The 24,860-nt window shown below is 37.8% G+C and overlaps 1 protein-coding gene across 1 annotated transcript in view; it reads right to left on the minus strand.

Moving 5' to 3' along the window:
- RUNDC3B (RUN domain containing 3B) overlaps positions 1 to 24,860 on the minus strand; it is a 218,801-nt gene that overhangs the window by 17,614 nt on the left and 176,327 nt on the right. Inside the window, exon 13 of the mRNA XM_007939844.1 lies at positions 8,940 to 9,061. Within this exon, the coding sequence (XP_007938035.1) occupies positions 8,940 to 9,061 (122 nt within the window). The remainder of the gene's footprint in view (positions 1 to 8,939; positions 9,062 to 24,860) is intronic.

A 24,860-nucleotide genomic window follows, 5' to 3' on the forward strand; every position in this document is an offset into this window, starting at 1 on the left:
ACCAAGCAGTGACCACAACCTTGCCCCTTGTCAGCTCTACTATACACCTGGGAATTCTGATCATTCACATAAACTTTTAGGACCATTGTCTGCCAGCCCTATACATGTTCTTGGATATACTCCCCATTTCATAGACATACCTAATAGCTCAGTCTGTCCACCCATCTATCCACATTTGCCTTCACTGACATCGCAGTACTGTATGTGCAAAAGGGTTTATCTTTGTTGTCTGTACCTACCATGTACCTCTCTATGTCTTTCTTTTCCTCAGTGCTGCCATACTGGTCACTCACACTTGGTACATTGCTCTTCTCTTCACCCAAATCAACACTTATCTCTATCTATCTAACAGCATTCCCTCCCCTCCTCTCCCACCCCTGGTAACCAATAAAGAAAATATCCTTCTATAAATAAACCTTTCCTTAACTTTTACAATAATGGACTAATACAATATTTATCCTTTTGTGATGGACTTATTTCACTCAGCATAATGTCCTCCAAGTTCATCCACGTTATGCAGTGTTTTGCATATTCTACATTATTCTTTAGGTTGCATAGTATTCCATTGTGTGTATGTACCATAGTTTGGTTATCCATTCCTCAGTTGATGGACACCTAGGTTGTTTCCATCTTTTGGCTATTGTAAATAGTGCTGCGATGAACATGGGTGTGCATATATATATATTCTTGTCATGGCTCTCACTTCTTTAGGGTATATACCTAGAAATGGAATGGCTGGGTCAAATGGTATTTCTATTTCCAACTTTTGAAGGAATCATGCCAGGCCTTCCTTACGAGGTTCCTATAACATACACACGCATGTATGTATGTATGGAGATTTATTTTAAGGAATTGGCCACCATGAATGTGGGGGAGATGAGTCCATAATCTGCAGGTCAGGTGACAGAAGAGTGAAGATGAGGGAGTCCTGGAAAAATGTCTTTAGTGTCTGGAGGCAGGACAGTCCCTCAGGAGACTATCTTTTTGTTCTTAAGGCCTCAATTGATTGTGTGCAGCACCCCACATGACAGAGGATGATCTGCTTCACTTGAGGCCAACTGAGTTAATCAAATATAAGTCCTTCATAACAGCCTTTCTACTGGTGTTTGACTAAACAACTGGGCACTATTGCCAGCCACACTGACACACAGTGCTTAGGGGACATCAAACTTCTGTTAGCCAAAAGAGCCACGGCCATCAGGTTGATTCCGACCCATAGTGACCCTATAGGACAGAATGGAACGCCCCCACAGGGTTTCCAAGGCTGTCAAGAGTGGAACTGCCCCACAAGGTCTCCAAGGCTGTCAAACTTTTTTTTTTTTAATGCATTTTATTGAAGTATAATATATGTACAGTGAAATACACAAAACTAAAGTGACATGGGTCAATGCATTTTTTTTCAGTGTTCCCTCCCCTCGCCTCCAACCCCTGGCAACCAATAAAGAAAGTTTCCTTTCATATATAAACTTTTCCTTGACCCTCCACAACAAGGAACTAATACTATATTTGTCTTTCTGTGATTGACTTATTTCACTCAGTATAATGTCCTCCAAGTTCATCCATATTATGTGGTGTTTTGCAGAGTCTATATTATTCTTTAGTGCTGCATGTTGCTGTTGTTATGTGCCGCCAAGTCGGACTTGACTCCTAATGACCCCTCCTTGGGTTTCTGAGGTGGTATCACTATGGAAGTAGATTGCCCAACCTTCCTTCTGGGGAGTGGCCTTCTGGTTAGCAGTCAAGTGCCTTAGGCATTACGCCACCAGAGCTCCTTTGTGCTGCATAGCATTCCATTATGTGTATGTACCATAGTTTGGTCATCCACTCTTCCACTATAAATCTTAGAGATAAGTCCCTTGTCAGATATGTAATTATTGGCAAATATGAATTTGTTGCTGTCATTTTTGTTATGTGTTTTTTCATGGTGTCAATTTCTTTGTTCCATATAATTTTCTATGCTGAGCTCATTTTATTTATGAATCGTGTTATTGCTTCCTTCATTGCTTTATTTTAGTATTTGCTGAGTATTTATGCTGGTCCTCTTTTTTGATGTGAAGGTTTATCATTTTTCTTTGAGGTTGCATTGTGATTTACAGTTTTCTTCCCAAGTTTAGAACAGTCCGTTCTATCTTATAGTTGTCTTGACTTCCCTACCATCTAGAAGTTTTTCCCCTCTTTTTGGTTTGTAGTTGTCCTCATTTGTCAATTGATGTGTATGGTTCCGTGTTTACAATCTTGTTGGCTAATTTACTTTGGATGCTTCCATAGCTGGATTGGTTTCTCAGTTATATCATCATGTATGTTAATGGTCAGTTTTTGTGGGCTGTTGTTGCTTCTCTGTCCAAAGGGCACCCTTCAGCATCTCTTGTAAGGTTGGTCTGGTTTTAACAAATTCCCTTAATTTCTGCTTATCTAGAAATGTCCTAATTTCACCATCATACCTGAGGGACAATTTTGCTGGGTACATAATTCTTGGTTGGAAATATTTCTCTTTCAGTGTTTTAATATATGCTATTCCATTGTCTTCTCGTCTGCCTGGTTTCTGTCGAGAAATCTGATTTTAGTCTTATGGGTTGCCCTTTGTAGGTAACTTTTCGTTTTTCCTGTGCTGGTCTCATGATTCTTTCTTTGTCTTTGGTTTTGGTAAGTTTGATGATGATATGTCTTGGTGTTTTTCTTTTCGAGTCTATCCTGTTTAGGGTTCGTTAGACTTCCTGAATGGATATATTCTCATCTTTCATCATATCAGGGAAGTTCTCTTCCAACAAATTTTGGACAATTTTCTCAGTGGTTTTATTTTTCTCTTCCTGCTCTGGAATTCTGATTACATGTAGGTTATTCCTTTTGATGGTATCCCATATGAACTTTAGGCTTTCTTCATTTTGTTTTGATCTTTTCTCTGATTTATTGCTTTCCAAAGAAGTATTCAGGTCTGTGCCTTCAATCTCCCTAATTCTGTCTTCCATGGATTCAATTCTGCTCCTTTGCCCATTCAATGTCTTATCCATTTCTGAAAATTTAGTATTAATCTTCTGGATTTCTGTGTGTAGATTTTGTATCATTTCCAATTTTTCATTTATTTTGTAGTTTTATTCTTATATTGTCTTTTGAAATTGTTCTAGGGTTTTCTTTGTGTTTTCCTTGATCTGTCTCTCAATTCGTTGAAGATACCTAAATATAATTCTTTTGAATTCCTTATCAGGGAGTTCCAGTGCTCCATCTTCCTCAGGGATGTGTTTTGGGTCTGTATCCTGGTTCCTTGTTCCTCATGCTTTATCTTGCTTCTTTGTGTGCACCGTGATGCTCTGTTGTCTCTGAGGCATTGTGACATTTTTGTGTTTAAATTTAATTGGTGATTGTATGTTGGAACGACTTGCCCACGATTTTTGTTTTCTACAATTGTATGTTATCTACGCAAGCAGGATACTGTGCTGTGCTCCTCTATTTGCTATTAGGCAGCATTTACACACTCACCACCTGTCTCCTTTCCTGTTGTCAGCCTCTCATACGTCCCTGCCGACCTTGGCAAACAGAGCCTATTCTTAGATCCCTGGAATCTGAATGAGAATGTTATCACTTTAAAATCCAAAATGGTTGCCACTTATAAAGATTCAAAATGGTCTCCTTAAATATCCAAAATGGCCTAAACATTTCAAATGGCTGCACTCTCAGTCACTTTAAATATCAAAATGGTCAATGCTTGTAAACATTCAAAATGGCTGCACCCTCGGTCACTTTAAATATTCAAAATGGGTGCCGCTTATAAACATTCAAAATGGCTGTGCCCTCTGTCACTTTAAGTATCCAAAATGGCTACACCCTCCGGACAGTGGAGTCAACAGCTCATGTTGTCTCCCACCTTGCTGTTTCCCTTCCTAGTCATAGGCCACCAGAACATTTGTCCCTGCAGTCCTTGGTGACCAGGGCTGATCTTTATGTCAATTCTCAGATCCCAATACCACTTGGAAATATTCAGGCTGTTGGTTTTGTCGGAGTAGCTGACAGTCCACAGCTCCAACTGTCTCTGAACTCACTGTTTTCCTTCAGGCTTTTCCACCAGTTGGTGCCTAATCCACTTCTGTATAATTTGTTTTGAAGCTCAGGGCTCCAGGATTATCTTCTGTATCTCGGTCAATCATTTTTTTTCTTTGTTGAAGAGGGTCTGTGTCACTTGTCTGCCTATTCCTCCATCTTACTGGAAGTCCTGCTTGTAAGCTTTTAAGATCTCAGTCCCAAAGCAGTAAATCTTTACAGAAATAGATTGCCCAGTCTTCCTTCCACAGAGTGACTGGTCGGTTTGAACTGCCAGCCTCCTATTTAGCAGTCAAATATTTTATGCACCATGCCACCAGAGTTTCTTTCTTATACATATATTCCAGTTTATTTGCTCAGCATAGAGACTGAATAAGTACAGCGAAAAGACACAATCCTTACACAGAACTTTCCTGATTTCAAATCATGTAGTATCCCTTTTTCTGTCTGAACAACTGCCTCCTGGTCTAAAGTTCTGCATGAGCATAATTAAGTGTTCTAGAATTCCTATTCCTCACAATGTTATCTAAAATTTGTTATGATCCATAAAGTTGAATGTCTTTGCACAGTCAATAAAACACAGGTAACCATCTTTCTGGTATTCTCTGCTTTCAGCCAAGATCCATCTGAGATCAGCAATGAAATTCTCATTCCACATCCTCTTCCCAATCTGACTTGAATTTCTGGCAGTTACCAGTCAATTTACTACTGCAACTGTTTTTAAATTATCTTTAGCAAATATTACTTGTGCATGATATGAATGATATTGTTCAACAATTTCCACATTCTTTTAGATCACCTTTCTTTGGAATGGGCACAAATATAGATCTCTTCCAGTCAGCTGGCCAGGTGCTGTTTTCCAAATTTCTTGGCATAAACTAATGAGTTCTTCCAGTGTTGCATCCATTTGTTGAAACATCCCAATAGGTATTCTGTCAATTCCTGAAGCCTTGTATTTTATTTTTTACATTTTTATTGTGATTTCAGTGAAAGTTTAGAGTAAATTCACATATACCTTTTTTTACATATACTTTCACATAGTTTATTCACATATATTTGTCTCATGACATTGACTACAATTTCCCACAATTCAACAGCTCTCTTCCCACTTCCTCCCCATAGTTACTTCTTCCCTATGTCCTTCCTTCCCATGAACTCCTGCCCCCTGAGCTGTCTTTTCCTGTGCATACACAACCCTTCTATTCTCCCATGATTGATCTCTCCAAGGAGTACATCTACCTAATGTTCAGCTCATATGCCTGTCTTTTGTATGGCTGGAAGCCACAGGAGCGGGTTCAATTCCAGACTTGAAGAGCAGCTAGGGGCCATAGTCTCAGGCATTTCACCAGGCTCTATCAGACCAGCAAACCTGGTCCTTTTTTTAAAATGATTTTGAGTTTTGTTCCACATTGTTCTCCCAATCTATGCAGGATCTTCTACATAGATCCACCTCCGAGTGGTTGACAGTGGTAGCCGGGGACCATCTAGTTTTTCTGGTCTCACAGTCATATATGAAACATTCCTTCAGTGCAGCTTGGAATCCTTCAATACCATTGGTTCTTGATCATAGGCTACCTCTTGAAATGGCTGACCATTGACAAACTCTTTTTGGTACAGTGACTCTATGTATTCATTCCATCTTCTTTTGAAGCTGCCTGCATCATTTAATGTTTCACTCATAGAATCCTTCCATATTGCAATTCAAGGCTTGAATTTTTTCTTCTGTTCTTTCAGCTTAGGAAATGCTGAGTGTGTTCTTCTTTTTTTTTTTTTTTAACTCCAGATCTTTGCACATTTCATTATAATACTTTTTCTTAAGCCACCCTTTGAAATCTTTTGTTCAGCGCTTTTACATCATCATTACTTCCACTCACTTTACCTATGCTATATGTTCAAGAGCAAATTTCAGAGTCTCATCTGATATCCATTTTTATCTTTTCTTTCTTTCCTGTCTGTTTAGTGACCTTTTGCTCTCTTCATGTATGATATCCTTGATGTTTTCCCACAACTCATCTGGTCTTTGGTCATTATTGTTCAATGCTTCAAATATGTTCTTGAGACAGTTTCTAAATTGCAGTGAGATATATTCAAGGTCATACTTTGGTTTTTGTGGACTTGTTTTCTTCAGCTTCAACTTACAGTTGCACAGGAGCAAGTGATGGTCTTTTCCATAGCTGGTACCTAGTCATTTGATGATTGATGATACTGAGCTTCTTTGTTGTCTCTTTCCAATTTATTACATTCCTGTGTATTCCATCCAGTAAGGTCCACATGTATAGTTGCCATTTATGTTGTTGAAAAAAGGTATTTGCAATGAGTAAGTCCTTGGCCTTGCAAAGTTCTATCATGTGACCTCCAGCATTGTTTCTATCACCAAGACCAAATTTTCCAACTATGATCCTTATTCTTTGTTTAGAAATGTCTCATCCCAGTCACCAGTACTTATCGATATATCTTGACTGCAAGATCAATTTCAGACCACAAGAGTTGGTGGTAAAAAAAAGTATATATATATATCAATTTCTTTGTCTTTGTCATTAGTCATTGGTGCATGAATCTGAATAATGGTCTTGTTAACTGGTCTTCCTGGTGGGCATATGGATATTATTCTATCACTGACAGCACCTTAGTTCAGGATTGATGTGAAATATTCTTTTTGACAATGAATGTGATGTTATTCATCTTCAATTAGTCATTCCCAGCAAAATAGACCATATGACTGTCTGATTCAAAATGATCAATACCAGTCCATTCAGCTCACTAATGCCTAAAATATTGATCTTTTATGTGTTCCATTTCATTTTTGATAACTTCCAATTTTCTTAAGATTCATATTAGTACATTCCACATTCTGATTATTAATAGATGTTTGCAGCTATTTCTTCTCTTTTTGAGTCTTACCAACTCATAATAAGAATATCTGTTTCTTTCCATATCAGCAGTTTTTGCAGTTTATTATATAGTCTTTTTCTGGTTAGGTTTAGTTGGTGGAAATACTTACTTTTTTTTGCTCATAATGTATTTATAAGGTATTTGGGTACAGAAATCTGTAAGTAGATTATCTGTTACAGGCAGTCCCTGAATTACTAACAAGATCCATCCCTAACTGTGTCCTTAAGAATTTGTAGGTAAATCAGAACAGATGCATATAGTTCTTATTTAGCCTTACTTGATTGCAAGAAAAGGTGCAATGATTTAAAAGCTGTGTATGTGCAGCTTTTGTGATGAAGAATTTGTTGCAAACAGGGGTTGGTCCAATCACTTCAAAGTGAGGGGAAATTTACATAACACTGAAGGGCACATAGGATTTAACAATAAATTGAATGTTTGTAACCCTGAGGCCGGCCTGTGTTTACCTTTGAATTCTTAAAGTCAATAATTTATCATTATAGTATGAAAATGTTCACTAATTACTCTTTCCTGTTGACTTGAAATGCCTGTAATTAGAAATTAGATTAAAATCCTAAATAAATATGTTTTTTAGCTGAAGAAACATCACAAATAAATCTACTTACAGTATGGATTAGCTTAAAAAACGTACATATTCTAGATTATGAGAGTGAATTCAGTTTACTCTCTTCCATTTACATTAGGGCCAGTAAGATACTCCAATATGCTAACTATATTAACCACATCATCAAAAAAAAAAATTCATTTGTAAGTAACAGACACTACTTACTATATCAACAACCATCTTAAAGGAAAATTGAGTTCAAAACAATATTCCCATTGTCTTCATCTCCTGGTTAATTGGCTTTTTACCTTATATTTCCCTGTACCAGATTCCTCACATCCTATGCCACCCGTTTATTATATACTTATTCTATCAATAAATACTTAAGAGTTGTCTATTTTGTGTTAGATTCTGGGAATACACTGGTGAAAAAGATAGATCCTACCCTCATGAAGCTGAGTTATAGACAAGAATCATAAAATGACATATTATAATATGATAGAGAGAAACCGGGGTGAAATGTAGATGGGGGTAGGTTGGCTAAAATCAAAGAAACCTTTAAAGATTTGGTATTTGGACAGAGACTTGATAAAAAAAACCTACCATGCAAAGATATTAAGGAAAAATTTCAGAGCAATGGGAAGAGCAAGTGCAAAGGTAGCTGTGGCAGGAGACAGTCTGAAGGGCAACTAGAGGGTCAGTTTACTGGGGTGTAGCAAACAAGGAACAGAGTAGTATGAAATGTGGCCGAAGCTGGCAAGGGCAAGGTCATGTAGAACCTTGAAGGCTATGATCAGCAGTTTGGATTTTCTTCTGATTGTCACCGAAAGCCACTGGAGAGTTATGTTTGTAAAAGATTACGGATCGCTGTGTGGAAAATGGTCTTAGAAACAGAAATGGGACCATATAATTGAAAGTAGCCTGAAAAATCAAGAACATGCAACCCAATAGGAGGGGGGTTGATAGAGTACAGCTGAAAATGGTCATTGGTTAAAAAGGTGAAATTCTTTTATTTTAATTCCACAAGTTTTTTCAGAATATTAAATAAACCAGGAACCAAAAGTATTTCAAGAATGAGGAAGTGGTCAATTTTACCAAAAGCTGCTGAGAAGATTAACAGGATAAAGACAGAGAATGGACTTTAGCAATATGGCAGAGGTTAATAACCTTGATAAAAGTTATTTTACTAAAGTGGTGTAGACACAAAAGCCAAATTAGATTAAGTAAAAGTAGAGTATGGGAAGTAAGGAAATAAAAGTAATAATTATAGACAATTCTTTCAAGGAAGTCAGCCACAAGTAAGTGAAAAAGAAGTAAGGCAGATCATTTTAAATCATAACGTCAACTGAATTCCTAGCATACTTTGCAGCAATGGCACTCTTCAACAATAACTCTGCAACCAAAATATACATGTTGAATAAAAAGGCAAATTGCAAGTAGATTTTTTTCTTACCTTCACTGAGTAAATTTAATGTGTCTTGTTTTCCATCGCCTTCTTGTAAATGGCCTGGATCCAGCGAGGTCTGAGAAAGGCTAACTTCAGCTGATAACTGGTCAAGACTTTGATAACTTTTCCTGTAAAACAAGGATGAAATAATATATGATTGGAAAAAAAAAAACGGATTTCTAGAGATACTCTTTAATGATTTTCTTCAATTTATTGAATTTGTAATTAATTTCTTCTCAACTTTCCCTCTCACTTTGTCTTTATCTTGGATCCCATTACACTTTTGCCTCCACCCTCTTTAGAGGTATATCTGTTTGAACTACTGAAAGTAGAAAAATGATTTGTCATACAAATTTAAGTCTTTACACCCAAGTTAATTATCTAGCAGATAAGAAATAGGGAGTTCTTGTTATTACCAATTTTCGAAGGATCAGGAAATCTATAGATCACTCATAAGGCAAAAATAATATTGGCTTAATTTAATACTGACCTAGTGGGAGCTCTGGTGGTGTAATGCCTAAGGCACTTGACTGCTAACCAGAAGGCTGGAGGTTCAAACCCACCAGTCACTCCCTGGAAAGAAGGTTGGGCAATCTACTTCCATAGTGATACTGCCTTGGAAGCCCAAGGAGGAGTTACTATGAGTCACAATCTGCAATGGTTGCAGTTTGTGTTTTAGTGTCTCTTCAGTACTTCAGACAATGCCTTCATATTACTACAGAAGAGTGATTAACAGCAGTAATAGTAAATTATTATTACTGAATTCTAGAACTTAAAAGGTTTTTAAATGTAATAACCTCTTCACAGTTAATATACCAGCAAGACAATTAACCTCCTTTCCTCAATTATTTGCTATTGTGAAGCCCATTTTCTTTTAAACTAATTAATCAAAACTAAATGATAATAGAAGAAAAATTCAGTTCTATATGGAAATTAAAGACGTTGGTGAAGATTTATTATTAACTTCTCCTAACACTTAGTACCAACAATAACAACAACAAAAAGCTTACTGCTACCAAGTCTATTCCGATTCATTAAAAAAAAAACCCAAAAACTCACTGCTGTCAAGTCAGATCCAACTCACAGCAACCCCTCCTTGGGTTTCTGAGGTGGTATCTCTACACAAGTAAATTGTGCAGTCTGCCTTCTGAGGATGGGCTGGTGGATTTGAACCACCAGCTTTCTGATTAGTAGTCAAATGCCTTAGGCACTACACCACCAGAGATCCTATTCCCCTCATTGGTTTCCAAAGCTGTAAATCTCTACAGAAGCGCATTGCTTCATCTTCCTTATGTGGAGCACTGGTGGGTTTGAACACTGACCTTTTGGTTAGCAGCCAAATGCCTTAACCACTACACCACCTGAGCTCCTTAGTACCAACAAAAGATATACATAATTTTGGTGTTCTTCGCATTTGTAAAAGAACAGAATTAACTCTTATTTCAAAATATAAATTATTTAGTTAAAAGTATAGGTTTTGGGGAATTGATATTTGTTTTACAAAGTAGGTAAACTCTATCTAATTTCGGAAATGTTATATATTCTTTGATATTATTTATAGGTAAACACATAAAATCTGAATGATTTATTTCATAGTTATTCCTATTTTTACACTTAAGAGGAAATATGGTCACAAATTTATCAAAAGTATGTATATAAGGTATGGTGTGACTGTATGCTTAGTCACTATTTTATGTTAACCATGACACCATTTAAAAAGAGGAGGAAGAAGGGAAATACTCATTTACTAAAACTAGGCTGACCATCAAAAATTTTAAAAACAGGCAAAGCTCAGTAGGTTTACCAAGACATTAATTATTTAAAATTGTTTTTGTACTTATTCCCCATTAATTTTATTAAGATAAAATTTTACAAGATTTATTACTAAGGAGATAGTACAACAGGAAGCTATTTGTTTTTCCCTCTAAGAAATGAAGTGAAGAAAGAGGTGGTGGAATAACTTTAATAGTTCTTAATTATCATTTTTAAATAGCAGGAAATTCTATTGCAGGAAATTTTGTATAACTGTAATATTTATATAAAAAGAACTTACCAAATACTAGGCACTGTTCCACATACTTTATATATTACAATTTATTTAATCCTCACAACTACCATAGGAGGATGGCATTATATCATCCCTGTTTTACAGAGGAGGAAACAAAGGCACAAGGAGGTCAGATTTGAAACTAGTAGCTTGGCTCTAGTTCTGCCCCCTTAACAACTATGCTATCTCCTCTCCAGTACAGAAAGAAAGTATTTGGCTTCTCATTTTATCAGAAATCCTACTTAAGAAACAGGAGCTCTGGTGGTGTAGTGCCTAAGGCACTTGACTGCTAACCAGAAGACTGGGGTTCGAACCCATCAGCCATCTTTGGAAGGAAGGCTGGGCAATCTAATTCTGTAGAGATAGTGCCTCGGAAACTCAAGGAGGGGTCTCTATGAGTCGGATCTGACTCAATGACAGTAGGTTGAGTTTCTTAAGGAACAGCTTTGTTTGCTGACAGACCATGCAAAGTATACTCTGCTTAATCATATTACTGAAAATTGTACTTAATTCTTATTAAAATCTTATTTCTTTAGCTGTGGCAGAAAGCAAGAACACAGGAAGCTAATAAGAGAAACTATAAATAAATTTCTTTTTCAAATTATTTTTCTACGCTGGGCGATATACTTCTGTAGTAATACCGCCTCAGAAACCCAAGGAGGGGTTGCTACGAGTCAGATCCGACTCGACAGCAGTGAGTTTGGTTTTTTTTTTGGTAAGAGGTACAAAGCTTTCTTTTTAAATTGTATGATGATTTAAAATGAGTTTCTGACACTGATTTTTCATCATAGTCAACTTGTTAATATTTCTAACGTAAAAATTATATAGAGAAATATTTACAAATAGCAAAATATACACAATCAAAAAGACATATAATTCATTTGAATATTACAAGAAGGACTAAAGGCCTAGACAGAAAGCATTTGCAGTAATATCAAGGACTGCCACTGGTACTCAAAAGAGAAAAGGCTGTAAAAGTAGTCTCTGATAGCAGCAACAGAAAATGAACTTTCTGGGTGACTTACTGAAGTCCTTTTTCTAATACCACACTTGAGAATCTAAAGCGATTTTGGAAACTTTCTACCCACTAATTTCTCTATTTAGTGAGTAAGCCTTTCATTTATAGGCTTTATATAACCAAATATCAATGAATATAGAAATAATCGATATACAATGATATTCTGGAGCAATAATGAGAATTCCAAGCCAAAATTAAGCACCCAATTCATAAGACCTTTAGAGCAGTACCATTCAATATATTCTGTATGTGAAAATGATTTATTGTTGTCATCAGGTGCCATCAAGTCGTCTTCGACTCATAGCGACCTTATGTACAACAGAACGAAACAATGCCTGGTCCTGTGCCGTCCTCACAATCCTTGCTATACCTGAGAGCCCATTGTGGCAGCCACTGTGTCAGTCCATCTTGTTGAAGGTCTTCCCCTTTTTCGTTGACCCCCCACTTTACCAAGCATGATATCCTTCTCCAGGGAATGGTCCCTTCTGACATGACCAAAGTAGGTGAGATGAAATTTGGCCATTCTCACTTCCAACGAGCATTCCAGCTGCACTTCTTCCAGGACAGATTTGTTAGTTCTTTTAGCAGCCCATGGTACTCTCAGTATTCTTTCCCAACCCCACACCTTAAAAGCATCAACTCTTCCTCAGTCTTCCTTATTCACTGTCCAGCTCTCACATGCATAAGAAAAAAAAAAAAAAAAAAAAAAAAAAAAAAAAACCTCACTGCTGTTGAGTCTATTCTGACTCATAGCAACCCCTCCCTTGGGCTTCCAAGGTGGTACTTCTATGGAAGTAGACTGCCCAGTCTTCCTTCCGAGGAGTGACTGATGAGTTTGAAGCACCAGGCTTCTGGTTAGCAGTCAAATGCCTTAAGCACTACACCACCAGGCGACTGGAAATACCATGACTACAGACCCACAATCTGAGAGGAAACTAATTCAGCTGTTTTCACTACTGACAAAGAATGGGTTTGGCTTTCCCATTCTCACATGATTTCCAGTGTGACTGGCAGCTCCAACTGACAAGTATCTTGTCATGCAGTAAATTATATGTCCATGGGAGTTCTATCTTAAAAACTCCACTGCTAAGTCCTATTTTAGAATCTTAAATTCATTAGCATCACACCATAAGATTTAAATGTAACCCATGAGAAACACCAATTCAATTAACAACATATTACTATTTCTCAGAATAGAATTTAAAGTATATCAATAGCTTGCTTAATCAAAATCTAAGATAAAAAGAGTAATGCACAATGACAATATAAAATTTATAGTTTAATTTTTGCCATTACACTGTTAAATAGAATTAAAACTAAACTTGCAGGATTTATGCCATGTGCAATTGGGCACTTGAGAGGTAGTAAAATCCATTAAGTCAACATGTAAGTATTTAAATATTTTTAAATCAAATACGAATTTCTATATACAAGATTGGGTACCAAAAAAGGGGTTGGTGGTGGAAATAAGCAATAGGCTGAATTCACTTATTAGTAAAAATTTCTAAATCTTACATTTTATAACAATGATCAGAAGTAATGATATGGATACTCTATGTCATTTATTTTCCCATTAGATAAGATGTCAATAATAATCTGCATTGTATTAGCAGTACTTTGGCAACAGAGTGTGATGTACAGAATGGGGCAAGGATCATCTGTATGTAGAAAATAAAAAAATATACGTAGACATGAGTGTACATAAAGACAGAGGTATACTATTCTTTTCACTTTTGGTTTAATTTTCATAGAAATATGCTGGGGGAGTGGAAGCATTTGCTGTAGCAGAAAGGTCTGACAATCTATTTCTCAAAACTGTTGCTGTTGTTGTAGCTCATGATGACCCCACTCAACAGAGTAGAACTGCCCAATAGGATTTCCTAGGCTGTGATCTTCATGGAACCAGACTGCCACATCTTTCTCCCTCAGAGCCTCTGGGTGGATTCAAACTGCCAACCTTTCAGTGCAGCCAAGTACTTAAGCATTGTGCCACCAGGGTTCCTTTCTGAAAACGAGCCAAATGAAAACCTTATAGATCACAACAGAACACTGCCCAACTTGCTTGCTTTGTACACATCATCAGGAGGAAATCTATCAGGAACAGAAGATGTTATGTTAGGTAAAGTGTAGAGGGACAAAAGGCATGTGGGAGACCCCTAATGAGGTGGAATGGCCCAATAACCCTAAAAATAGACTTGAACATGCTGGTGACTGTGAGGAGGACACAGGGCTGGGTAGTGTTTGCTCCGTAGTTTATAATGTCATCACAAGTCAGAGGCAACTCAGCAGCAGCTGTTAACAACACCTCAACACAATATCCATATTCTCTTCATTTAGTAAAATTCATGGAAGGACGTAAGGACATCCTGATGGGGAAGGATACGTATGAGTCCTGTCAGATGAACTGTAAAAGATTTTTGCAGTCTTTCAACTCACAGGAAGATACAATTAAAAAGAGAGCCCACAATACAACAGAAGTCATTGTATTTACTCCTCAAAAAGCTGTTAAGAAAAATTAAAAGCCTAAATAGATTATCCCGGAAGGAAGGTTGGGCAATCCTACTTCCGTAGTGATACTGCCTCGGAAACCCAAGGAGGGCTCGCTATGAGTCAGGGCTGACTCGACGGCACATAACAACAACAACAACAACAAATAGATTATGAAGGGCATATACTAGCTCATGATTCTTGATAATTTTGCAATCTGAATTAACAGCCAAACTGGGAGACAGTGACACATTTTGAAGACTTAAAAAAGCTTACGTAGAAAATACAAATGATGACAACTGGTACAGTCTTTTGTGGAAATTTGTGGATTAAGCAATAATCTAACAAGATTACATAATGGATAGCCAACAAGTCATATGACCCAAATTGTATATGTAAAGACAGTAAACAGAATTTATTGGAAACAAAAGAGCAAACAATTACTCTATTTAAGATAAACAATTGTTATTTAATTTGAAAACAATTACTATTAAATTATGTATTATAGTGAACAACGACTCTGTTTAAGGAAAATTGCTTTTTATAATCATTTACTGTTGAGTTTTTGCAACAAGCCTATAATGCCTTAACTACTTTCTAAAATGATATTTCCATGTTTGAAATGAAAGACAAAAAAAACAAAAAACAAACAAACAAAAAAACCCAGCATAGCTTGTCACATCTAAGTAATCACGAAATGAACTGTTGTTGTTGTTTGGTGCCATCAAGTTATCTCCAACTCATAGCGACCTTACGTACAACAGAACAAAACACTGCCCAGTCCTGTGCCAGCCTCATAATCTTTGCTATACCTGAGCCCATCGCCATAGCCACTGTGTCAATCCATCTTGTTGAGGGCCTTCCCCTTTTTCAATGATGCTCCACTTTACCAAGAATGATATCCTTCTCCAGAAAATGGACCCTTCTGACCACATGACCAAAGGTAAGGTGAAGCCTGGTCATTCTTCCAAGAAGCATTCCAGGGCACTTCTTCCAGGACACATTTGTTAGTTCTTCTGGCAGTCCATGGTACTTTCAGTAGTCTTTCCCAACACCACAACTCAAAAGCATCAACTCTTCTTCAGTCTTCCTTATTCATTGTCCAGCTCTCACATGCTGAAAATACCATGGCATGAGGTTAGGTACACTTTAGTCTTCCTTCAAGGAGACATCTTTGCTCTTCAGCACTTGAAAGAGGTCTTTTGCAGCAGATTTGCCCAATGCTATACGACATCTGATATCCTGACTGCTACTTCCATTGGTGTTGATTGTAGAACCCAGTAATATGAAGTCTTTGACAACTTCAATCCTTTCTCCATTTATCATGATGCAGCTTATTGGTCCAGTTGTGAGGATTTTTGTTTTCTTTACATTGAGATGTTATCCATACTGCAGACTGTATTCTTCACTCTTCATCAGTAAGTGCTTCAAGTCATCCTCACTTTCAGCAAGCAGTCTTGTCAGCATATTACAGGTTGTTAATGAGTCTTCTACCAATCCTGATGCCATGTTCTTCTTCATACAGTCCAGCCTCTCAGTTTATTTGCTCAGCATAAAGACTGAATAAGTATGGTAAAAGGATACAACCCTGACACACTTCCTTCCTGATTTTAAACCATGCAATATTCTCTTGTTCCATTTGAATGACAGCCTCCTGGTCTATGTACAGGTTCCTCATGAGCACAATCAAGTGTTCTGGAATTCTCATTCTTCTCAATGTTATCTATAATTTATTATGATCCACACAATCAATAAAATATAAGTAAACATCTTTCTGGTATTCTTTGCTTTGAGCCAACATCCATCTGACATCACCAATGATATCCCTCGTTCCACATTCTCTTCTGAATCCAGCTTGCATTTCTGGAAGTTCTCTGTCAACATATTGCTACAATCATTTTTGTATTATCTTCAGTAAGATTTTACTTGCATGTGATATTAATGATATTCTGTAATTTCCACATTCTGTGGGATCACCTTCCTTTGGAATGGGTACAATATATTGCCTATAGAATCTTTCAATATTGCAACTCAAGGCTTCATTTTTTTCTTCAGTTCTTTCAGCTTGAGAAATGCTGAGTATGTTCTTCCTTTTTGGTTTTCTAACTCCAGGTCTTTGCACATTTCATTATAATAATTTGACTTTGTCTTCTTGAGCTACTCTTTGAAATCTTCTGTTCAGCTCCTTTATCTTGTCATTTCTTACATTTGCTTTAGCTACTCTCTGTTCAAGGGCAAGTTTCAGAGTCTCTTCTAACATCCATTTTGCTCTTTTCTTCCTTTCCTGTCTTTTAATGACCTTTTGCTTTGTTCATGGATGATGTTCTTGATGTCATCCTACAATTCCTCTGATTTTTAGTCATTGGTGTTCAATGCATCATACCTGTTATTTAGATGGTCTTTACATTTAGGAGAGATATAATCAAGGTCATATTTTGCTCTCATGGACTTTTTAAAATGTCTTCAGCTTCAACTTGGACTTGCATATAACCAGCTGATGATCTGTTCCACAGTCAGCTCCTGGCCTTGTTTTGGCTGAGATTCTGAGCTTTTCCATTGCCTCTTGCCACAGATGTAGTCAGTCTGACTCCTGTGTACTCTGTCTGGTGAAGTCCATGTGTATAGCCATCATTTGTGTTGTTGAAAAAAAGGTATTTGCCATGAATAAGTCATTGTCTTGCAAAATTCTACCATGCGATTTCTGGCATTATTTCTATCACCAAGGCCATATTTTCCAACTACCAATGATCCTTCTTTCTTTCTAGCTTTTGCATTCCAATCACCAGTGAAAATCAATACATCTTGATTGCATGTTTGGCCAATTTCAGACTGCAGAAGTTGGTAAAAATCTTCAATTTCCTGTCTTTGGCTTTTGTGGTTGGTGTGTAAACTTGAATTATAGTAGCATTAACTGGTCTTCCTTTTAAATGTATGGATATTATCCTATCACTGATAGCACTGTACTTCAGGATAGATCTCAATACATTATTTGTGACAATGAATGCCATGCCATTCCTCTTCAATTTGTCTTTCCCAGCATAGTAGATCATATGCTTGCCTCATTCAAAATGGTCAAAAACAATCCATTTCAGCTCACTAATTCCTAGGATATCTATTTTCACGTGTTCTATTTCATTTTAGACAACTTCCAGTTTTCCTAGATTCATATTTTGTACATTCCATGTTATTAATGGATGTTTGCAGCTATTTCTTCTCATCTTGAGTCATGCCACATCACCAAATGGAGCTCCCAAAACCTTTACTCCATCCACACCGTTAAGGTCAGCTCTACTCTGAGGAGGCAGCTCTTTCCCAGTTGTATTTTGAGTGCCTTCCCACCTGAGGGGCTCATCTTCCGGCAGTATACTGGACAATGTTTTAGGGCTATTCAGAAAGTTTTCCAGTAATATATCAGACGGTGTTTCACTGCTATTCATAAGGTTTTCACAGGTCAATTTTTTGTGACATGGATAGCCTCTTTCTTCTTCCAAGTCTGTCTTAGTCTTGAAGTTCCGCTGAAACCTGTCCACCATGGGTAACCCTGCTGGCATTTGAAACTGGTGGCATAGCCTCCAGCCTCACAACAACATGCAAGCCACCACAGTATGACAAATTGACATACAAGTTTGTCTCCATTAGTTGTTCTAAACTGCTCCACTCACTTCCTGCTGCCAGCTCGCTTTCTTCGCGGTCTCCCTCAGCTGCTCCAAACATGCCACACTCACTCACTTCCTTCCTGGTCTCCCTCAGCCACTCCAAACCTGCCACGCTGGCTCCCTTCCTTCCTGGTCTCCCTCAGCTCCTCCTAGTGCTTTTAGAAGCTGACAAGTCCCAAGTTCCTGGATCAAATGTCAAACTGGAGGGTCTTCCGGAGTCACACAGCTGCAGGGACCGATGAGCTCAGGATTGGCAGACAGTATACCAGCTGTTGACTCCAGCAGATAATAAAGCCAAGATCACCATGCCAAATGGTGGACAGGTATAGGCAGCACAATAGGATCCAGATCCACAGATCATATTTTTAAATTTTATAAGGGATATAAAACCAAAAAATCAAACTCATTGCCATTGAGTCGGATCTGACTCTTTGGATTTCTGAGGCGATATCACTATGGAAGTAGATTACCCAATCTTCCTTCCTAGGAGTGGCTGGTGGATTTGAATCACCAGCCTTCTGGTTAGCAGTCAAATGCCTTAGGCACTATGTCACCAGAACTCCTAAAAGGAACATAGTCAATGGAAATAAATGTAAAATTTTCTGTTTTAAGGGGGATTCTACCATGAGTATGTGATAACCTAGCCAAGATATTCAATGGCTCTATTTTAGAAATATCAACAACACTAACAAATTCATTAAATAAATCAGATAGCATACTCTCTTCTCAAGGTAGTCTGTGAAAAAAGTTATAAACATTCTAGATAAATAGCTATAGAAATGGTCTATTGTTAGCAGGAAAAATGTACCAGCAAAACTGTGACAATTTATAGGGCTAGTTTCTCTCTCTCCAGATTATCAAGAGAGCCAATGATCCTTATTAAGGAGGTTTTGGCCACCTTCCCCATAATTTGTAAAGTTTCTGTTCAATTTATTCAAGATATTGTTCAGATTAAAAGGAATTAATGATCAAATTGTTCAGGAGCTTTGGCTTACATTATAAATTTTAGGAGAGCAAAAACTTGATTTTGATGAAAAGATATGATTTGTTTCAAACATGATTTATAGAACATTCTTCTATTCTACATGAGTGAGCTGAGGTTATTTTATTTGGAACAGTGAGGATCTTGTGTTCATTTTAATTTTATGTAAGGTTCAAAATGTAGAAGAATGCTGGATGGGATACTTTACAATCTGGAAGGCACAGGGCTACATGACGTTGTAAATTTAAAAGACTACAGTATAAATAAAGATTTACCAAGCAGTTATGAAGTGCCTCATTTGATCCTTATAGTTCTATTACACAGGCATTATCCCTGTGGAAACAGAAGGTCAAAGAAAAAAAGCACTGCTCAGTGTTGCACAGCAAGAAAATAGCAGAGATTATGACAAGTCCTAACTTTAACCTCCACGTCCAGTGTTCTCTGTACTACACCAAAGTTGCACGCTTTTTTGTTAAGAGATATCAATTTGGCAGTAGAGTCATCTAACAGCAATAACAACATCTAAGAACAAACCAGATAAAGGATGTTGCTGGGAGAAACAGATGTTTCTTTTTAAACTAATGGAATAACTCAAAAAGTATGAAAATCTGGATCCATGCAAAACATGAACAGAAAGTTTCACTGCCTTGTTTTTTGAGACTGCAATAACTTTTCTGCTGTAAAAATCAGTCACTATTCTAAATGCAGAGATAAGCTAGAAATAAATCTTTCACCTTTAAATCCTTATTGACTTCTCACTAGGTTGCTCTGCAGGCAGGTGGGGGCACATGCCTTCTGGCTAAAATATTTCACTTTCTACCCTCTAAATTTCTTGATATGGCAAATGGAATAAAAAAGCATAATCTCTTATCAAGATTTAATGTTGTTATAATATTTTTGTAGTTAAAAAATCAGGATCATGTCATATGATGTATATAGACAAGGTACTTTTTCCACTTATTTCTATAATTTCAAATTTTCAATAATAAAAAAAATAATATTTTCCTATTAAAATAAATATGATACACAACTGTCAAATTATATACTAGAAAACCCACTGCCATCGAGTCAGATCCATCTCATAACGACCCCTCCTTGGGTTTCCGAGGCAGTATCACTACGGAAGTAGATTGCCCAACCTTCCTTCCTTAGAGTGGCTGGTGAGTTTGGATCACCAGCCTTCTGATTAGCAGTCAAATGCTTTAGGCTCTACATTATCAGAGCTCCTATATACTAGAATAGTAAGATACATACTGTATATATACTGTAATTAATCATAATTTTGATGTGATTGTTACGTGCCACAGAGTCGGTTCCAACTCATAGCGACCCTATGTACAAAAGAACAAAATACAGCCTGATGCTACACCATCCTCACAATTGTTGCCATAATTGAGCCTATCATCACAGACACTATGCCAATCCATCTCCTTGAGGGCCTTCCCCTTTTTCACTGACCCTCCACTTTACCAAGCATGATATCCTTTTTCCAGGGACTGGTCCCTTTGGACAACATGACCAAAGTAGGAGAGATGAACTCTGGCCATTCACACTTCTAAGGAATATTCTGACTGTACTTCTTCCAAGGAAGACTTGTTCATTCCTCTAGCAGTCCATGGTACATTGAATATTTTTCTCCAATACCAATTCAAATGCTTCAATTTTTCAGTCATCCTTTATCCATTGCCAGACTTTCACATGTATATGAAGCTATTGAAAATACCATGGCTTGGGTCAAGGAGCTCTGGTGGCAAAATGCCTAAGGCATTTGACTGCTAACCAGAAGGTTGGTGGTTCAAATTCACCAGTCATTCCTTGGAAGGAAGATTGGGCGATCTACTTCTGTAGTGATACCATTTCAGAAACTCAAGAAGGGGTTGTTATGAGTCGGATCTGATTCGAAGGCAGTGAGTTTTTTTTTTTTTTTTTTGGTTCAGGCACACTTTAGTCTTTGCTCTAAACACTTTGAAGAAGTCTTTTGTAGCAGAGGAGCTCTCGTGGCCTAGTGCCTAAGGCATTAGACTGCTAACCAGAAGGCTGGTGGTTCAAACTCACCAGCCACTCCTCGGAAGGAAAGCTGGGCAATCAACTTCCGCAATGATACCGCCTTGGAAACCCAAGGAGTCGTCATTATGAATCAGAGCCGACTTGATGACAGTGTGTGTGTGTTTGCAGTAGATTTGCCTAATGCAACATGACATCTGATTTCTTGACTGTTGCTTCCATGGTGTTGACTATGGAGCCAAGTAAATGAAAGCAGTGACAAATTCAATCTTTTCTCCATTTATCATGATGTTGCTTATTGGTCTACTTGTGAGGATTTCTGTTTTCTTTCAGGTGAGGTGCAGTTCATCAGTGTTTCAGGTCTTCTTCACATTCAGCAAGCAAGGCTTTATCATCTGCATACCAAAAGTTGTTAATGAGTTTTCCTCCAATCTTGGCATCACATTTATATAGTTCAGCTTCTCAGATTATTTCTTAAGCATACAGAATAAGTAAGTATGGTGAAAGGATACAACAATGATGCACACCTTTCCTGATTTTAAATCACGCAGTATCCCCTTGTTCTGTTAGAATGACTGCCTCTTAAGTCTACGTACAAGTTCCTCATGAGCACAATTAAGTGTTCTGGAATTTCCACTCTTTGCAGTGTTATCCATAATTTGTTTTGTTATGATCCACACAGTTCAATGCCTTTGTGTAGCCAATAAAGCATAGGTAATCATCTTTCTGGCACTCTTTGCTCTCAGCCAAGAACCATCTGACATCAGCAATGATATCCCTCATCCCATGCCTTCTTAATCCAGCTTTAATTTCTGGCAGTTCCTTGTCTATGTACTGCTGCAACCATTTTTGAATTGTCATCAGCAAAATTTACTTGTGTGTGATATTAATGATATTGTTCAATAGTTTCCACACTCTGTTCGATCACCTTTCTTGGGAATGGGCACAAATATGTATCTCTTCCAGAAGGCTAGCCAAGTAATTGTCTTACAAATTTTGGGGCATAAATGAGTGAGCACCTCCGGCACAGCATCCATTTGCTGAACCATCTCAATTGGTGTTCCATCAACTCCCAGAGGCTTGTTTTACAACAGAAGTGCAGCTTGGTCTTCTTCCTTCAGTGCCAGTGGTTCTTGATCATATGCTACCTCCTGAAATGGCTGAATGTCAACCAATTCTTTTTGGTACAGTGACTCTGTATTCCTTCCATCTTCTTTTGATGGTTCCTGTATTGCTCAATATTTTGCACATAGAATCCTTTGATAATTGCAACTCAGAGCTTGAATTTTTCCTTCAGTTCTTTCAGCCTGAAAAATGCTAAGTGTGTTTCCTAACTCCAGCTTTTTGCACATTGCATAATTTTGATAAATGCATTATACAGGAACTAGATCCCAGTCTACAAAAGATCCAAAGTCAGTATCTTGAATCATACTAAGAAGCTTGGTTTAGTAGATGTTCAAGAGGGTTTTACTGATTTATTCTATAATTGTCTGCTCATTTTCTTTCTAGCTACACTTTTTTTTTTTTTTAATTGTGATTTGGGTGAAGATTTACAGAGCAAATTCACTCTCAAAACAGCAGTTCACATATACTTTGTCTCATGTCATTGACCACAGTTTACCACAATGCAACAGCTCCCCTCTAATTTCCTCCCCAAGGTACCACTTGCCAGTGTCCATCCCTCCATACTCTCCTGCCCCCTAAGCTGTCTCCCTGTGCATAAGCTGCCCTTCCTTCTTCCATGATTGTTCTCTCGAGGGTGTGTGTCTACTTGAGGTAAATGTTCAACTCACATGCCTGTACTTTGGCTGGAAACCACAGGTGTGGGTTCAATTCCAGACCTGAAGGGTAGCTAGGGGCCATAGTCTCAGTGGTTCCACCAGGCTCTATTGGACCAGCAAACCTGGTCCCAACCATCCCCTTTTTTTTTCCCCTCCAAATGATTTTGAGTTTTGTTCCACATTGTTCTCCCTCTCTATCCAGGATCTCCTACATCCCTTCCAAGTGGATGACAGTGGTAGCCGGGCACCATCTAGTTCTTCTGGTCTCATACTTGTATAGGTTGCAGATCGGATGGTGCACCAGTCGTGGGGACTGATTGTTTCCATTAATTTTGGTTTTCTGCTTTCTTCTCTGCTCTTGATGAGGAGAGACCCATCGTTACATCTAGATGGCAGCTTGCTAGCTTTTAAGATCCCAGTCGCTACTCACGAAAGTAGGAGGTGGAACAATGTTTTGTAGAGTATGTTATGCCAATTGAGTTTGATGTCCCCTGTGACCATGGTCCCAGGCCCTCAGGATCAACTACTCAGTCGCTGTGGGTAGCTGGCTGTGACCAAGCAGTGACCATAAGCTAGCCCCTTGTCAGTTGTACTATACTCCTGGGGATTCTGATCCTTCACATAAACTTATAGGACCATTGTCTGCCAACCCTCTATATGATCCTGGATACACTCCCTCCTTCATAGACATAGCTAATCATTTAGCCTGTCCACCTATCTATCCATCCATATACCCATGTTTACCTTCACTGAGAACTCAGTACTGTATATGCAAAAAGGTTCATATTTGTTGTCTGTACCTCCCATGTACCTCTCTATGTCTTTCTCATTCTCATTGCTGTCATATTGGTCATTCACATTTGGTACGTTCTAGCAACACTTTTAATAACAAAAGTTCTAGAATAATGAGAAGATTATTTTGAGTTCTGTCTTTGACAAATGAGAAAAATCACAGTATGATGCAGATAGGAGTTGTCTGTGCTAAACGTTCCTTATAGAAAAGTCTGGCTATTAATTACCTATTAACAAGTACTCTGTAAGCACAGGTAGAATACAGCTTTTATTAGTAAAATTTTAAAACAAAGACTTTAAGAGAAAAATAGGGAAAGAAACAGAAAGAGGTAGAGAAGAAGAAAATAGGAGAAAGAAAGAGGGAAAGGAAAGGAAGTCAGGAAAGAGAAGAAACAACAGAAAAGGATGGCAGGGAGAAATAAATGGGATAAAAAATAAAAAAATTAACAAAAGGACAACAGAAAAGATATTGGAAAAAAATATGATTAAAATGTTAAAGTGAATAAAAGCCAAAAGAAATAAAAGTTCTAAAATGAAAATTACGTAAAAGAACACAGCCTAAAATTCTGTAGCTCTCTCAACATCGGGACACTGTGACTAAATGAAGCAGTCCCAAACGTAAGGATGAGGAGACGGAAAAAGGATCTATGGCCCCCAGGTGGAATGATTATCTCCTGTATAGTTTCTAAAAAATTGGATTTATTAAAAATGGGCAAAACTCTTACAGACTCACTAAGAAAAAATACCTTTTCTAAGTAGTACAAAAATTAATCCTAAAGGAAATACAGGAGCTCTGGTAGCATAGTGGCTAAGACACTTGCCTGCTATCCAGATGGCTGGCGGTTCAAACCCACCAGCCACTCCTCGGAAGGAAGGTTGGGCAATCCTACTTCCATAGTGATACTGCCTCGGAAACCCAAGGAGGGGTCGCTATGAGTCGGGGCCAACTCGACGGCACATAACAACAACAACAACAACAACAAAGGAAATACAACATGAAAGGTAGATTTCTGAAAAAAAAAGGCCCATTAAACACAAGCTCAAAGATGTAACTGAAGGATTGATTAAATGATAGTGAGTATTGGTACCTGGTACATTATTGCGTAACAATTTTTCACATATTTTACTTCCCCAGGGCGCCTTGGCTGTAAAACACTGAC

This window comes from Orycteropus afer, unplaced genomic scaffold (genome assembly GCF_000298275.1).
Source record: "Orycteropus afer afer isolate SDZICR_OR568_19922 unplaced genomic scaffold, OryAfe1.0 scaffold00063, whole genome shotgun sequence".
In the NCBI taxonomy this organism is placed as follows: Eukaryota; Metazoa; Chordata; class Mammalia; order Tubulidentata; family Orycteropodidae; genus Orycteropus; species Orycteropus afer.